Source organism: Mustelus asterias, chromosome 1 (assembly GCF_964213995.1).
Source record: "Mustelus asterias chromosome 1, sMusAst1.hap1.1, whole genome shotgun sequence".
Lineage (NCBI taxonomy): Eukaryota > Metazoa > Chordata > Chondrichthyes > Carcharhiniformes > Triakidae > Mustelus > Mustelus asterias.
The window spans coordinates 84,793,733-84,811,938 of NC_135801.1; the positions used below are offsets into that span (position 1 = coordinate 84,793,733).

The following is an 18,206-nucleotide window of genomic DNA, read 5'->3' on the forward strand; positions in this document are numbered from 1 at the left end:
GAAGGATGAGTTGATGGGGTTTATTACATATGTCGGATGGGTGGAGACTTCGGTGGAAACTGGGCTGTATATTTTATATAGCACAATTTCACACATATCTGCCCCAACTGCTGAGTTGTTTCCAGCTTTTTTTCTGCTTTTATTTTACATCCACACAGAACTTTGGACAAAAGGACCAAAACGAAACCTGATCACTGCAGATTCAGGGGGCAACAGGAACGAGCATGGGGCAGAAAGGGGAATGAAGGTGAAAACAGTGGGCAGCCTGTGCTCCAAATACAAAGTTTATTTATTAGCCACAAGTAGGCTTACATTAACACTGCAATGAAGTTACTGTGAAAATCCCTTAGTCACCACACTCTAGTGCCTGTTCGGGTACACTGTGGGAGAATTTAGCATAGCCTATGCACCTAACCAGCACGTTTTTCGGATTGTGGGAGGAAACCAGAGCGTCCGGAGGAAACCCACGCAGACACGGGGAGAACGTGCAGATTCTGCACAGACAGTGGCCCAAGCCGGGAATCGAACCCGGTTCCTTAGTGCTGTGAGGGCAGCAGTGCTAACCACTGTGCACTCAGCAGTAGTTCCTGTACAGTCACCAAACTCACACAGATGCCTTCCGAGATCTCATTACACACACACAAGTTACGGATACACCTACCCGATGTGTCTGTGCCGGAGCTGGATGGTTTGCTGTTTGCTGAAGAGTTCAGTGGCCATTCCGCCAATTTGTGCAGCCCGGGGAAATCTGTCAGTGCCAACAGTGCTTCAGGGGGCTACCCTCTCCAAACCTGTCCAGCAGCTGATGCCAACTCTTTCCTTCACCCCCTTCGTTATTACAGTTTGAAATACACTTGTGACTTCCGCACAGCGATCGCTCGGCTTCCTTTTATAGTGTTTAGTAAACAGGTTCATCACGTGTGTTGGACTCCAGCCTGTTGTTGCTTTCAGTGGCAATCCTCCTCCTATTCCCGAGTTGTTTTGCTCCCAAAGCTTCCTCCTCCTCATTCCCTCTGGCCTGGGCTGCGAGCTCTCTGTGCGGGAGGGAAACCTCTTGCTAATTTGGCGCACACAAGCCTGTTCAGCTAACCATGGGAATCCGAAAAAAAAACCACACCAAAGAAGTAAGTCAGCTGCCAAGTCAGTCAATATAACAGAGCATGGAAACTTACTGACACACTCCCCAAGAGCACTTATTTTATTAGCTGTGAAGTATTTTATTGGTTGTAAAGTGTTTGGAGAGGTTCAGTGGCCCTGACTGGATCTTAGGGGACCCTTTCTCAAGGCTCGAACACTTGGGAGCTGTGCTTAAAGACGGGTGAGTTCTTCGTTCCCTTTCACAAACATTTCCTTTTCCTAATCCTCTTTTAGGAATGTACACCTCTCCTTTGTTCCCCTTCATTCCCTCCTACCTGCTGTCATCTTTTTTCCACATGGATTTCCTTTATATATGAAAGCAAAGGTATCACAGAAAACATGACTCGAACATACTCTGTGGGCATGTCGCCTCTTGACTGAAGAAATCAAACCCACATTTTTGTGGCAGAGATTATTTCCGAAAGAATCATGCTTTTAAGTTGCAAGTTAATTTCTAAAAGGTACTTGTTTCCCAAACAGTTTGTCGAAGTTTCCTTGTAATCTTTGAATGTACCACATATTACAGGTGGGACATCAAAGTTTACAAATAACTCAATTTTTCTTTCACCAGTATGATACGTCAATTTTCTGTATTTATGAAATTATGTGGGCTGTTGTCCATCTTTCCTTCTTTGAAGACACATTGGGATAGATTTTAATCTTTACAACCAGGACAATAATCTGGAGGAATTATAAACCTGCCTGATTTTCAATCCACTGAAATCTGTGAAGGACAGTAAATCCATTCTGCAAGATTATTGCTAAGCAGCGAAGACAATAAAAAAAAAACTACCCCATTGTATCAAATATATAGTCAAATAAAATGAAAGTTCATGGAAGTGTATGGGGTAACATAACAGCACAGATAGAAGATTGGCTAAATGGCTGGCAGAAAACCTGATTGGCAGGTGCGATAAGTGGAACCCTGCAGGGATCTGTGTTGGGGCCTGAACATTGTACAATTTACATTAATGACTCAGATGAGGGGAGTGAAGGCATGATAGCTAAAGTTGCAGATGACATAAGATAGGTAGGAAAATGAGTTGTGAAGAAGACATAAAAGGGAGGTTGTTGGGTGATTCTCCCACCCCACAGCACTTTTTTTAGCACAGCGGGCCGGGATAGTCTAGTGGAGGCCGTTTTGCCAGCTTCCCGCTGGGCGCCACAGCCTCCCCACGTCTCTTGATTGGGAGCTCTTGATTGGGAGAGGCTGTTTGAGGGTAAATCCACATCTGGTATGTGGCAGTCTTTTAAGGAACGGTTGTTAGGGCTACAGGACAAGCATGTGCCTGTAAAAAAGAAGGATAGGAAGGGTAGGATTAGAGAACCGTGGATAACCAGGGAAATTGAGGGACTGGTCAAAAGGAAAAGAGAGGCGTATGTTAGGTCCAAGCAGCTAAAAACGGAGGGAGCTCTGGAGGAGTATAATGAAAGTAGGAAAATACTCAAACGGGGAATTAGAAGAGCAAAAAGGGGTCACGAAATGTTCTTGGCGGACAGGATTAAGGAGAATCCCAAGGCATTTTATTCATACGTTAGGAACAAAAGGGTTGTAAGGGAAAAAATCGGACCTCTCAGGGACAAAAATGGGGACTTATGCTTGGAGCCCAAAGAGGTAGGGGAGATCCTAAATGAATACTTTGCGTCGGTATTCACTAAGGAGAGGGATGTGTTGACTGGGAGTGTCTCGGAGGGGAGTGTTGAACCGTTGGAGAAAATCTCCATTACAAAGGAGGAAGTGTTAGGTTTGTTAGAGAATATAAAGACTGACAAATCCCCAGGGCCTGATGGAATCTATCCAAGGCTGCTCAGGGAGACGAGAGGTGAAATCGTTGGGCCTCTGACGCAAATCTTTGTCTCGTCACTGGACACAGGTGAGGTCCCAGAGGATTGGAGGATAGCCAATGTGGTCCCGTTATTTAAGAAGGGTAGGAAGGATAACCCGGGTAATTATAGGCCGGTGAGCTTGACGTCCGTGGTGGGGAAGTTGTTGGAGAAGATTCTTAAAGATAGGATGTATGCGCATTTAGAAAGGAATAAACTCATTAACGATAGTCAACATGGTTTTGTGAGAGGGAGGTCATGCCTCACGAACCTGGTGGTGTTTTTTGAAGAAGTGACCAAAATGGTTGACGAAGGAAGGGCCGTGGATGTTGTCTATATGGACTTTAGTAAAGCGTTTGACAAAGTCCCTCATGGTAGGCTAGTGAAAAAGGTTGGATCCCATGGGATAAAGGGGGAGGTGGCTAGATGGGTGGAGAACTGGCTTGGTCATAGAAGACAGAGGGTGGTAGTGGAAGGGTCTTTTTCCGGCTGGAGGCCTGTGACTAGTGGTGTACCGCAGGGCTCTGTATTGGGACCTCTGCTGTTTGTGATTTATATAAATGATCTGGAAGAAGGAGTAACTGGGGTGATCAGTAAGTTTGCGGACGACACAAAACTGGCAGGACTTGCAGATAGTGAGGAACATTGTCAGAGGCTACAGAAGGATATAGATAGGCTGGAAATTTGGGCAAGGAAATGGCAGATGGAGTTCAATCCTGATAAATGCGAAGTGATGCATTTTGGTGGGAATAATGTAGGGAGGAGCTACACGATAAATGGAAGAACCATAAAGGGTGTAGAGACGCAGAGGGACCTGGGTGTGCAAGTCCACAGATCTTTGAAGGTGACGTCACAGGTGGAGAAGGTGGTGAAGAAGGCATATGGCATGCTTGCCTTTATAGGACGGGGCATAGAGTATAAAAGTTGGGGTCTGATGTTGCAGATGTATAGAACGTTGGTTCGGCCGCATTTGGAATACTGCGTCCAGTTCTGGTCGCCACACTACCAGAAGGACGTGGAGGCTTTGGAGAGAGTACAGAGGAGGTTTACCAGGATGTTGCCTGGTATGGAGGGGCTTGGTTATGAGGAGAGATTGGGGAAACTGGGGTTGTTCTCCTTGGAAAGACGGAGGATGAGGGGAGACTTAATAGAGGTGTATAAAATTATGAAAGGCATAGATAGGGTGAACGGTGGGAAGCTTTTCCCCGGGTCGGTGGTGACGTTCACGAGGGGTCATAGGTTCAAGGTGAAGGGGGGGAGGTTTAACACAGATATCAGAAGGACATATTTCACACAGAGGGTCGTGGGGGCCTGGAATGTGTTGCCGGGCAAGGTGGTGGAGGCGGACACACTGGGAACGTTTAAGACTTATCTAGACAGCTATATGAACGGAGTGGGAATGGAGGGATACAAAAGAGTGGTCTAGTTTGGACCAGGGAGCGGCGCGGGCTAATTGTTCCTGGTTTCTCGTTTCAAGGCTTCATTCTACGATCATCTTGCTGGTGCCAGTACAGAGTGAGACTGCGGATAGTTGGGAACCTGTCTCGGGGGCAGGGAATTCATATGGTGTTCGTGGAAGTGGAAATGACTAGGGTTGGGAAGCATTTTCCGATCGGGGCCATTGTGATCTCCTGGACTCGTTTCGATCGCCTCAGGGGGTCGGAGAGGAATTTCCCAGATTTTTTTTTCCCCATATTGGCCCTGGGGTTTTTCACTCTGGGTTTTCGCCTCTCCCTGGAGATCACATGGTCTGGAATGGGGGGGTGGGGGTAAGTTAATAGGTTGTAATGAACAAAGCATCGTAGCTGTGAGGGACAGCTCGGTGGATAGGATATTGGTATGTAGATAGGCTGGAAAATTGGGCGGGGATCCTGGATTCAGGATTCAATCCTGGACCGGGGAGCGGCGCGGGCTTGGAGGGCCGAAGGGCCTGTTCCTGTGCTGTATTGTTCTTTGTTCTTTGTAAACACAGTAAGAAGTTTAACTTTAACCTGGTGTTGTTAAACTTCTTACTGTGCCTTTCTCCCAGCATGTGTTGGTCAATAAATACGTCTTTAACCAGCACACTGCCGTTTGCGAGTCTTTGTGTTTAACTATGTTCAGCTCAATACTTAGCACCCTGAGAGAAAACCCCCGCTTCACAGAGCCAGAGGGGGTGGGATCTAATATGGAGATCGGTGAGGGTGGGGGATCCACTGCCACTATGCATTTTGGATTGGTGACAGAGGGAGGGAAGGGGCTGATCGGGGCTGGCCATCGGGGTGGGGGAGAGGTCGGCCTGCTACCGGGTTCAGAGCTGGGGGGGGAAGATCGGGACTGCCAGGGGGTTGGGTGGAAATCAAGGTGGGCCGGGGTGAGGGGTCAGGGCTGTCACGGATACGTCTGGGAAGCCAGCAGTCGGGATGTCAGGAGGCTGGAAGTCCAGCGATGCGGGGTCAGGGGTTGGCCAGCAATTGCGAGGCCGGCAGTGTGAGACCAGTGCACATGAGCCGATCTCAGCTCTGACAGACCGACGCATGCATCGTGGCGCACTCAGCACTACGCTGCCAGCCTCTCCATCAGGAATAGGCCCCGCCCACTGATTTTCATTGTGATTTATGCCAGGGCACTCTGTGATGCACAGAGTGTGGGAGATTTATTTTGAAAATCCCACTGATAAAACCTGTGGGATTTACTCCAGTTTTTATGCAAATTCGACACTTAGAATTTTTTTGCGAGAATCCCACCCCTTACCTTTAAACAAAGTCATGTATTCTTAAGTTTAATTCATCAACCACATCTGTAGGGCAGAACCTTCCTTTCCCGAGTCCAGTAGGAAGTGTTAACATTTGTTCTTAATGGCTTTAGTGTCCCTGCGAATCCATTAAAAAATATGCTGATGTGAATGTTCCAATAGGTTGTGTTATTGATTAGAGGATGTAACATTGTTTGTGCAACTGTTCTGTATCTACAAGGACGTGTCATTCATTCACAATGGAATGTACCTCCAGGGATGTAAGGGACGGACATTTGTCTTCAGTCTACGTGACTCCAGTTACACAGATAAGATGAAAGCAGATTACCTTCACCTAAGCCAATGAAAGAGGATAATTTTGCCTCTTTCCAATAAGAGATGAGGAACAGTCAGATGTAGGGAATAAAAGTTGTAAAATCCGAAGTCTTTGTTGGCACAGTTTTACCATGACTTCTGTGGTCTGATTCTTCTGAGACACAATTCAACATATCATCATTTCAGAGACAAGCAGAAAGGCATAACCTGTCCTGGCTACGCTCGGGGAATCCTGGGACCTTGAGGGATAAGAACCATCCATTTTGTTTTCACTGATTTTTGTTAAGTATATGTAAAATCTTGCTCAATAAATTTGACTTGATTCATAAATAGTATTTATTCATACCTTGTTAGGTCAAGCATGACTGAGGACCCCATTATTAGAAATTATTAATTTTGAATTTAGATATTTTAAGTAAAAGGGCTCACCAAAGTGAGCTCCCAACCACATACCCATGCTATTACTAAAGACACCTAATTCCACCTCTGTAACATTGTCTGATTCTCCAAGTCTTCTTCACCCATAACTCTTCTGCGCACTAATCTTCATTCACTCCCAATTAAGCAACGCTTCAATTTTAAAATTCTCACCCCTGTGTTTCAGATTCTTCCATTGTCTCATTCCCCCTTATCTCTGTAATCCTCTCCATCCCTACAACATTCAGAGACAACTGCGCTCCTCAAATTCCAGCCACCTGAGCATCTTTGATTTTAATAACTCCCCCATCGGTGAGGTGCTTACAGCTAGAATTTCCTCCCGAAACAAGTTAGAGAATTGGACTGAGACAGACATAGCGTGATTAATGTACAGTTCTGCCACCTCTGTACAATCTATGGCAATGGCCCTCGGTAGGGTGAGGTTACTTGAAGCGCCATTGGCAACAAGAATAGAAAGAGGATCCCAGCGGGAAAGCCAGAGGAGCCAGATAGGTCTGTGCAAACACAGTTGCCTGAACAATAGAGGAGTGGGGAGAGGAAAGAAGCTTTATATTTTTATAGAGTCACGGGGTTTCCCTAGTCCTTGTACTCCCAGCAGCCATTTGTCAAACGTGCATCACTCAGGATGCAAATCCTGGCTCCAGAATGTTTTGCATTGGTCATGACACCAGACATACGTTGTATGAAATGAAGACAAAGGGTGAATCGTCACCCGAGCGCTCTCAGCCATGATGAAAAGCCCCAGAAAAGTGACATCACCAGCAAACATGCTTTTACAGACAATGGCTGATTTTAAAAGTGCGGTCAATGTTATGAGATATTTGAGATGAAAATTGTAATGATTCCTCGTTTCCTTTTACCTGTTATATTCATAATATCCAGTAGAGGGCTCTGAAACGTTAGATGCCTCACATTCTAAATTAATGTTTGCTATGATCAGCAAGTTCAATCACATGCATCTTTCTGCAATAAAAAATTGAATTTAAATCGGATTTACTCCTATGTTTGTTACACTGGTATCACATGTGAAGAATAACGCCTGGACAATTTTGTTATTAAAAACATTTGGGTCCTGAAAATTTGCAGGCCATCTCCCCTGGCAGTAGTGCTTGAATACACCCTCTGGGAACAGCCACTTGTGTTCTAGCCAGAGAGCAGCAGGAGGTTTCCTCATTTACATTTTATTTTATTGGCAGCTTCCTGTGCCACAGTGGGTGCATGTTGGGTCTCTGCCAGAGCAACTTGGTACTGGTCAACAGACTACAACCAAATACGTCCAGCAGTGCTGGTCCAGCAGGAGGTTGTAATTAGCCATTCAAACCCTTTGACAAACAGTCTCTTCATGGAGCTATCCAATTTCTGTCAACGATCCCCTCAGATAGCTCACATATCCACAGGTCTGAGAGTCTGGCTGCCAGCAAAGCTGACTGAGCCCAGTGTATCAACCTTCCAGAAAGCTCCGTTAGAGAAAAATCCCAGTCTGGGCATTCCCTCCCACTGACCCTGTCCCTCTGGCTCAGGAACCACGATTGGGCCAGACACAAGTTTCTTGTTGAGCGGGCCACCTTGTCACCCCTCCTCGCTATGAAAACTTCTAACCCCGTCCCACCCACCGTACTCCCAGCAGCTACTTGTCAAAGGTCCGTTGCTATGGATACAGATTTCCAGCCTCACTATGTTTCATATTGGTCATAATTCCAAACCTACAAATCGTCGGAAAGTTCAAGTTAAAGTTTGTTTATTAGTCACAAGTAAGGCTTACACTAACACTGCAATTAAGTTATTGTGAAATTCCCCTAGTCGCCACAGTCCGGCGCCTGTTCAGGTACACAAAGGGAGAATTTAGCATGGTCAATGCACCTAACCAGCACATCTTTTACAATGTGGGAAGAAACCGGAGCACCTGGAGGAAACCCACACGGACACAGGGAGAGCGTGCAAACTCCACGTAGACAGTGACCCAAGCCGGGAATCGAACCCAAGTCCCTGGCACTGTGAAGAAGAGTGCTAACCACTGTACCACCGTGCTGCCATCTCAGCCAAGGAATGATGTGGAGATGCCAGCGTTGGACTGGGGTGGGCAGTAAGAAGTCTCACAACATCAGGTTAAAGTCCAAAAGATTTATTTGGAATCACGAGCTTTCGGAGTGCTGCTGCTTCCTCAAGTGAGTGGAGAGGTGGGTCCACAAACAGGGCATATATAGGCAAAAACTCAATTGCGACATAATGGTTGGAATGCGAGTCTTTACAGGTAGTCAAATCTTTACAGGTATAGACAATGCGAGTGGAGAGAAGGATAATGATAGGTTAAAGCAATTGCAATTGTGTCTTTGTCTATATATGCCGTGTTTGTGAACCCACTTCTCCACTCACCTGATGAAGGAGCAGCGCTCCAAAAGCTTGTGATTCCAAATAAACCTGTTGGACTTTAACCTGGTGTTGTGAGACTTCTTACTGTGGGAAAGGAAGACTTTTTCTAGGTTTTCCATGGCTTTTCTGCCCAAGTATTGACTGTAGTTGTTGGAAGTCAATCACACATCAGCTGGTTTCCTCCCAGTGTGTCAATTGAAGGCATTGTAACACCTAAGAGCTGGAAAGGCTCAGTCTCTAAGAGGCCATTTTAATATCTAAGAAGTCTTGGAGCCAAAATAGAGGGAAAAGACATTTCCCAGACTCAATTGTCCACCTTATACTGTGTGGAAACTATAAGCTGGCTTTGACTTGTAATTTTATTTAATTTGGACGTTGTTTGGAAATGGGAAAATCTTAAGGAGTTCAGGGATTTTAGATATATATATTTTGGAAAAAGGGGTAATTTCTATATAAACTGTGTGTGTGTTTAGTAGCTAATGTATTTAATTGTCTTGGGGTGTTATAGTCCTGGTTGTGTGTATTTGTCTTTTCTTTTGTTTAATAAATAGTCTCTAGTAATTGTTACACGATGATTGGGCTGGTTATTCTCATTGGGGGTTTCACATGATTCCTCACATCATTCCAAAACAAAACTATACATTATCACAAACCAGTGTGTCAAGTTGAGACACCCTCATAGATGACTTCCACATGGTTCGTGACATAAGAGTGATTATCGGTGTACATGATTATGACAGATTTAGATAAGGGAGACAAAACAATGCTGTTCCCATTAGTTGATTAACAAAGACTAGAGGACATAGAATTACAGTTTGGGGAAAGAGTAATGGTGGGGCAAGAGGAAGAACCTTTTTACAATGGACAATGGTAACGACCTGGAACTCTCTAGCACTGATGGAAGTAGAGGTGATCAATGATTTTGGAAGGAAATTTAACAGACGCTTTGAGGGAAATAAACTGGCAGAACTACAGGGATCGATCAGGGGAATGGGACTGACTGGATTACTTGACAGCGAGCCAGCATGTACTCAATGGGTCAAATGGCTCCTTCTGTGCTGTAATGACTTTATGACATTGCTCTGTCATAGCAAAAGCACCACTCAAAGATGTACAGACTATTTTATAATGGCTTAATTACTTGGTACTTGTGAGGAGTGTAATATGCTGATATTGCAGAATCATATTGTTAACTTAGGGGCCACTTCAGTTTTGGGCATTTCCTCTCCAATATTCATGTAGCCATTCTTTCTTTATGGTCACAAATCATACTCAAGTCCTGGGGTAGGACTTGAACCTGGACCTTCTGGCTCAGAGGCAGGGACACTATCCATTGCACCAGAAGACCTCCATAAATAAATATGTGTATACCATTTATCTTGGTGCAGGGTTGGAGATGCATTAAAGCTGAGCTGGATCCTCTCCCCTCTCTATTTACACCCTCACACTTCCCACTGGGATTATTGAATACTAATCAGGAGCAGGAATTCTTGAAGATGGTAATCTCCCCCCACCCCCCCCCCCAAACAATCCAGAGGCATGGAAACAAATTGTCCTTTCAAATTCATGAATTTGTCTTTACAATGTTTTTTTCTGTGACTCACACAGGAAATTGAGCTTCTTAGTGCCTGCTTAAAGAGGAAGGAAAATAATTAACCCCTTTATGCTGAATAATATTCCCTTTGTGCTGAAAGAAAACACTAAATAAGCATTTTTACAGATCCTTATTCAAGATCCTTCACACTCATGAAGTTTATAGACTTTTAGCAGAAGCTGAGCAAATACTGTTGGAGTATAAAATATGCTCAAATCTCATTTCTTAATATACAAACATATGAACATACAGGAGCAGTAGTAGGCGATTCGGCCCCTCAAGCCTGCTCTGCCATTCAATAAGATCATGGCTGATCTGTTTGTGTCGAGCTCCACATTCCCCGTCTACCCCCATAACCTTTGGTTCCTTTGCCCAACAAGAATCTACCTACCTCTACCTTAAAAATATTCAATGACCCCGCCTCCACCGTCTTCTGAAGCAGAAAGTTCCAAAGTCGTGCAAGCCTCTGAGAGAAGAAACTTCTCGGCAGGATTTTACAACCTCACTCGTCCCGAAACTGTAAAATCCTGCCCGAGGTCAACGGACCTTCCCGTGCTCTGCCCCTCACCCGCTCTGATTCCCGTGGCAGGCAGGCCGGTAAACTTCTGGCCATCATCCCTGTTCTATATAAGGGCAACACCTAATTTCAAAACAGTTCTGGACTGACGCACAAGAGGGAACATCCTTTCCACATCCACATTCTCTAGACCATCAGGGTGTTACATATTTAAATCAAGTTACCCCTCACTCTTCTAAAGTCAATTGGAAACAAGCCCAGTCTGTCCAATCTTTCCTCATCAGGCAACCTGCTCACTCGAGAATCAATCTAGTAAGCCTCCTTTGAACCTCCTCCAATGTACTTACATCCTTTCTTAAATAAGAAGACCAAAACTGCACACAGTATTCGAGATATGGTCTCACAAATGTCATGTATAACTGAAGCATAACATTCTTACTCTTATGTTCAATTCTCTTATATTATGATACCAGCAGATGTTACCACTGAACAAGTCAGAACCCAAGCTGGAACCTGGTTTGATAGATCCTGGGGCCAATTCTCCCAAAAGAAAGTAAGTGCCCAATGGGCGGGGATACGGGAGGTTTTCCCGCCCATTTTCTGGGCGAGCAGAATGGACTGAATCTCCAGGGCAACACAGAGACCGGAATCAGCGCGCTGAGTGGGCCATTGCGCATGTGCGAATTGTCAATGGGGCGGTCGGCACATTTACACTGGCCCTCCCGCCATCACCGGCCTCCCAATCGCCAGCTTCCATGATTGCTTCCCTGGCTCCCCCCTCCTGATTGCCGGCTTCCGTGACCTCCACATCCCCATGTCCAGCCCGAAGCCCCCACAATGGCCGGCCCAGCCCACCGCCCCCCCATGGCCGGCCGGATCCACCCCACAATGAGCAGCCTGACTATCCCCTCCCCATGGCCAGCTCCAATTGCCTCCCTTCCTCTCCTATCAATCCCTAACGTAGAATGCATAGCAGGTCCCTCACAACCACCACCAATTGGCCCCGCTGCCCTGCCCCCTCAGGCCACACCTTCTTGATACTTCCCTGGTGCCCAGTGAACAGTGCCAGGCTGGCAGGGCCAGGCTGGCACTGTCCAAAGGGCAACCCCCCTCCTCCCGATCTCTCAGAGGGAGCCTCACTTGCCTCTGTCCCCACCAGTAGGGTGATCACACCTGGTCCCCACTTATGGGAACCATACGTGATCCCTGGTTGTGGGAACCTCTCCCAGTGGGGTGAGAGACATTAGCAAGCCCAGATAGTACCGTCTCGGGCTCACTAATGGCATTGAAATGTCGATTTCAATATGGTAATCAGCCTTGTGCTGATTTCAGGCGCGAGGTTGATTACACTTAAAAATAGGGCCTGGGAGACTCGCGATCAGTTGGACACCAGTTGTGAATCCCGCTAAAGGCTTCCCACTGATATTTCCTGGCTTGCTGTGCTACTCAAGCTTTTACTTTTTTGGGGGGGATATGGATGAATAGAGCCACAGGACTGCCAATGAACTCATAACAAAGAATAAAACATTCATTAAGAACAGTTTAACTGTAATACACTATTCCTTCACTCCAGCTATACCTTTACAGAAATATGCAGATTTGTAAGAATAACACAAGTTACAAAATCTACCTTATTCAATGACGATCATATTAATATCACAAACCACCGTGATTTTATGTGTAAGCGTGTCCTAACTTAAACATCAGTTCGTGTTGGTGTATAGCTTTATTTTTGGAATAGTGTGAAGAGTCACATGAAACCCCAGTGAGAATAAGCAGTTCGGTCATTGTATAACAATTATTAAATGCTATTTTTTAAGTTAAAGAAAAGACAAAAACACACGAACAGGATTACATTATTCAAAGACAATGAAGGATATGAATCATTGAACACACGCAATGTATGCAGCAATTACCCCCTTGTTCCAAAATATACCTATGATCCCTGAACTCCTTAAGACTTCCCCCTTCCTAAACAGCATGCAGATTAAATAAATCTATCAGTCAAATCCGGTTTATAGTTACCACACAATACAAGGCTGAGGATCAAGTCTGGGAAATGTGCTTTCCTGGTCCAGAGAAGGTATTAAAACTGCCTTCGTGAAGGTATGTGCACTGCCTTTGCTTTAAGGCTTAGGTGCAGGCTGAGCCTCCTGGCTGTGAGTTGTGGACTAGCTCTCAGGCTGCTAGATGTAAACTAGCCCCCCTGCTTCTGAAGGCGCTGACAATTATAGCATTTTCCCCTTTGATTCTTCATTTTGTGTATTTGACTCTCTGTATCTCTCACGCTCCTTGATTCTAGAAATTAGTTTACCTCCACTGATCTCTCAGTCAGCTAGGTAAGCTGTTTCCTACTTATAGGACAATCTACACTTGGTTCTGTCTAGATGCCTGCTAATCTCTTTACTTGGAAAATCACATCTATTGAAAGCTGGCTACTACTGTTGCCAGGCAGATTTCTAGCTATTGCTAGGCAGATCATATCTTATCATGCCTTATTAAATTCTTGTTACTACTGTTGCTAGGCAGATCCATGACAGTAGGTACAAGGTACATGCAACACAACGGGCAAACCGTAGTGAGACACTCCACACTCTGAAATCATGTGACATATGCCACCCAACTCAACTGCAGATTTTTCATCAATTCTCCCCAGATGTTTGTCACACTGTAAGCCAGCTGGTCTCACTGGAACTTTAACCTTCACATGAGAGTTTCAAATCTCCACTCTCAAAGAACACACTTTTGAATCTTCTCCTAAATTATGCTATATCTTGGAAGTTTTCACCAAAGATCCATATCCAGGGTTTCAACTTCTCCTTTCGGTATTCCTCTGCCCTGGATTCAAGCATTCAAGCTTCTACACAACTTCTCAGGTACCGAACTATGCCAATAGAACACCACAGCTCCATAGACTGTAATAAGCTGTCATCAACCTTTTGATTATCCCAGATATCTGGCTTCTCATGATCCAATGTCTCCAGGCCTGCACCTTGCGGCCTTGTATTTAACTGGGAGCCTCTCGCTTTGCTCTTGACTTCACTGAACAAAATCCTTTTTCCAGATTTCTGTTCTTTTTCTTTTAACTTCCTGGAACTGTCCTCTGACCCAAACCCTGGTTTCTGGGAGTTCCTGCCCTTTAGCTTCTGGGACTTGCTTTCTGAGTCTCTGTATTGTCCTTCCTGTTCTGGCAGTAACCATGGAATGCTCCTTGCCTCTGGGTTATCTGTTCCCAAATTGAAACTCAAGTGCTTCTGTTTTATACTGTAGGCCTCTGGTTGCTAAGCAACAGCTTAAACCTTGCTTTCAGAATCATAAAAGTTTATCACAATGCAAGCAAAGTTTTAAGTGAAACTAAACCTACAAACTTGCAGGCATTTTTTTGCATGAAGCTAAAATGAAGTTTTCATCTTTTCTTAGCACACAATTCAGAAACACAAGTTAAGCTTAAATTTCACCATATTCCTAACAAACACAATATAAATATAACTACTTAAGCTATCTCTATTTCCTAATACTTGTAATAAAGGATAGCATTCCATGAGCCTTCTTGAATATGTGATGTATCTGCATACTAGCTTTTTGCGACTAATGCACTAGAACATCTAGATCCCTCTGCACCTCAGAATTATGCATTTTTTCCATTTAAGTAATACTCTTTTGTTTTATTCTTCCTTGCAAAGTGAACAACTTCATACCTTCCCACATTATCCCATCTCAACCTGTCTATATCCGTCTGCTAATGCCTTGGGGGTGATTCTCCCAAAAAAATTCTAATTCGCTTAAAAGCTGGAGTAAATCATGCTGGTTTTTTCAGCGGGAGTTTGAAAATGAATCTCCCGCACTCTGTGCACTGCAGCACGGCGCTGAGTGGGTCACTGCACATGCACCAGTGGCCCTGCACTGCCAGCCTCCCGATTACTGGCCAGCTCAATCGCTGGCCAGCCCAGCCTGCAGCCCCCGCATTGCTGACCGTGCAACCCCCCCCCCACCCCCACGGCCTGATCGCTGGCCCCCCCGGACACGTCTGGGCCCAACTCCGACCCCCCCCACCTTCCCAGCCTGCCACAATCTCCTGCCCCTCCCCCCAGCAGCCCCAATCTCCAGATCCACTCCCTGATTCCCCCCCAAATTGGCAGCCTCGACCCCCACCCCGCAGTGCTGATTCCCCCAATGTAGCCCCAAACCCTCCCCCCATCAGGCTGACCCCCCCCGCTCCCCCCCCCCCCCCCCATCCCGAATACCAGCCCCAATCACTGGCCTCGCTCCCTCTGTCACTCAGCCAAAATGCAAAGTGGGAGCGGGACCCCCCACTCCCACCAATCGCCCCCAAAGGCCCTACCCCATCAGACCCCACCCCCATTAGGTGCCCCCTAGGCATTGACACTTTGCCCTTTGAGCAATGCCTGGGATGCAGGCTGGCACTGCCAAGGGGCCAATGCCCAGGGGTCAACCCCCCGGTGCCTGACCCTGTGGGGGTCTTCGATTGCCCCCCCTTCACTCCATCGGGGTCAAGCCACCAGCTCCCTGCAAGGGGGGACCTATACTAAACCCCGCTGGAGTAAAATACTCCTGGCGGTGGGGGAGAGGCTAGTGGGCCTGGAGATTTCAGCTCCGGTACCACTAATGAGATTCAAATGGTATTAAAATGAATCTTTGCATATATTATGCAGCTGTGCGCCGATTTCTGGCATGGAGCTGACGGCATCGGAAATCCGGCTCTGGGAGACAAAGAACAAAGAACAAAGAACAATACAGCACAGGAACAGGCCCTTCGGCCCTCCAAGCCCGCGCCGCTCCCCGGTCCAGGATTGAATCCTGAATCCAGGATCCCCGCCCAATTTTCCAGCCTATCTACATACCAATATCCTATCCACCGAGCTGTCCCTCACAGCTACGATGCTTTGTTCATTACAACCTATTAACTTACCCCCACCCCCCCATTCCAGACCATGTGATCTCCAGGGAGAGGCGAAAACCCAGAGTGAAAAACCCCAGGGCCAATATGGGGAAAAAAAAATCTGGGAAATTCCTCTCCGACCCCCTGAGGCGATCGAAACGAGTCCAGGAGATCACAATGGCCCCGATCGGAAAATGCTTCCCAACCCTAGTCATTTCCACTTCCACGAACACCATATGAATTCCCTGCCCCCGAGACAGGTTCCCAACTATCCGCAGTCTCACTCTGTACTGGCACCAGCAAGATGATCGTAGAATGAAGCCTTGAAACGAGAAACCAGGAACAATTAGCCCGCGCCGCTCCCTGGTCCAAACTAGACCACTCTTTTGTATCCCTCCATTCCCACTCCGTTCATATAGCTGTCTAGATAAGTCTTAAACGTTCCCAGTGTGTCCGCCTCCACCACCTTGCCCGGCAACACATTCCAGGCCCCCACGACCCTCTGTGTGAAATATGTCCTTCTGATATCTGTGTTAAACCTCCCCCCCTTCACCTTGAACCTATGACCCCTCGTGAACGTCACCACCGACCCGGGGAAAAGCTTCCCACCGTTCACCCTATCTATGCCTTTCATAATTTTATACACCTCTATTAAGTCTCCCCTCATCCTCCGTCTTTCCAAGGAGAACAACCCCAGTTTCCCCAATCTCTCCTCATAACCAAGCCCCTCCATACCAGGCAACATCCTGGTAAACCTCCTCTGTACTCTCTCCAAAGCCTCCACGTCCTTCTGGTAGTGTGGCGACCAGAACTGGACGCAGTATTCCAAATGCGGCCGAACCAACGTTCTATACATCTGCAACATCAGACCCCAACTTTTATACTCTATGCCCCGTCCTATAAAGGCAAGCATGCCATATGCCTTCTTCACCACCTTCTCCACCTGTGACGTCACCTTCAAAGATCTGTGGACTTGCACACCCAGGTCCCTCTGCGTCTCTACACCCTTTATGGTTCTTCCATTTATCGTGTAGCTCCTCCCTACATTATTCCCACCAAAATGCATCACTTCGCATTTATCAGGATTGAACTCCATCTGCCATTTCCTTGCCCAAATTTCCAGCCTATCTATATCCTTCTGTAGCCTCTGACAATGTTCCTCACTATCTGCAAGTCCTGCCAGTTTTGTGTCGTCCGCAAACTTACTGATCACCCCAGTTACTCCTTCTTCCAGATCATTTATATAAATCACAAACAGCAGAGGTCCCAATACAGAGCCCTGCGGTACACCACTAGTCACAGGCCTCCAGCCGGAAAAAGACCCTTCCACTACCACCCTCTGTCTTCTATGACCAAGCCAGTTCTCCACCCATCTAGCCACCTCCCCCTTTATCCCATGGGATCCAACCTTTTTCACTAGCCTACCATGAGGGACTTTGTCAAACGCTTTACTAAAGTCCATATAGACAACATCCACGGCCCTTCCTTCGTCAACCATTTTGGTCACTTCTTCAAAAAACACCACCAGGTTCGTGAGGCATGACCTCCCTCTCACAAAACCATGTTGACTATCGTTAATGAGTTTATTCCTTTCTAAATGCGCATACATCCTATCTTTAAGAATCTTCTCCAACAACTTCCCCACCACGGACGTCAAGCTCACCGGCCTATAATTACCCGGGTTATCCTTCCTACCCTTCTTAAATAACGGGACCACATTGGCTATCCTCCAATCCTCTGGGACCTCACCTGTGTCCAGTGACGAGACAAAGATTTGCGTCAGAGGCCCAACGATTTCACCTCTCGTCTCCCTGAGCAGCCTTGGATAGATTCCATCAGGCCCTGGGGATTTGTCAGTCTTTATATTCTCTAACAAACCTAACACTTCCTCCTTTGTAATGGAGATTTTCTCCAACGGTTCAACACTCCCCTCCGAGACACTCCCAGTCAACACATCCCTCTCCTTAGTGAATACCGACGCAAAGTATTCATTTAGGATCTCCCCTACCTCTTTGGGCTCCAAGCATAAGTCCCCATTTTTGTCCCTGAGAGGTCCGATTTTTTCCCTTACAACCCTTTTGTTCCTAACGTATGAATAAAATGCCTTGGAATTCTCCTTAATCCTGTCTGCCAAGAACATTTCGTGACCCCTTTTTGCTCTTCTAATTCCCCGTTTGAGTATTTTCCTACTTTCATTATACTCCTCCAGAGCTCCCTCCGTTTTTAGCTGCTTGGACCTAACATACGCCTCTCTTTTCCTTTTGACCAGTCCCTCAATTTCCCTGGTTATCCACGGTTCTCTAATCCTACCCTTCCTATCCTTCTTTTTTACAGGCACATGCTTGTCCTGTAGCCCTAACAACCGTTCCTTAAAAGA

At 46.3% G+C, this 18,206-nt stretch overlaps 1 protein-coding gene and 1 long non-coding RNA gene across 5 annotated transcripts in view; one reads left to right on the forward strand and one right to left on the reverse strand.

The window, feature by feature from the left end:
* Nucleotides 1-1,005, reverse strand: part of etnppl (ethanolamine-phosphate phospho-lyase) — a 34,549-nt gene extending 33,544 nt beyond the window's left edge. For all 4 annotated transcript variants that reach the window (XR_013498207.1, XR_013498204.1, XM_078214873.1 and 1 more), the window contains exon 1: nucleotides 662-1,005. Coding sequence is in view for 2 of the 4 variants with exons in the window: in XM_078214873.1 (XP_078070999.1) it covers nucleotides 662-720 (59 nt within the window). In the remaining 2 variants the exon portion in view is untranslated. The remainder of the gene's footprint in view (nucleotides 1-661) is intronic.
* Nucleotides 1,006-15,720, forward strand: LOC144495051 (uncharacterized). Its single transcript, XR_013498208.1, has 3 exons — nucleotides 1,006-1,124; nucleotides 11,403-11,482; nucleotides 15,603-15,720. It is a non-coding gene; the product is annotated as an uncharacterized LOC144495051 (long non-coding RNA).
* Nucleotides 15,721-18,206: the final 2,486 nt, after the last annotated feature.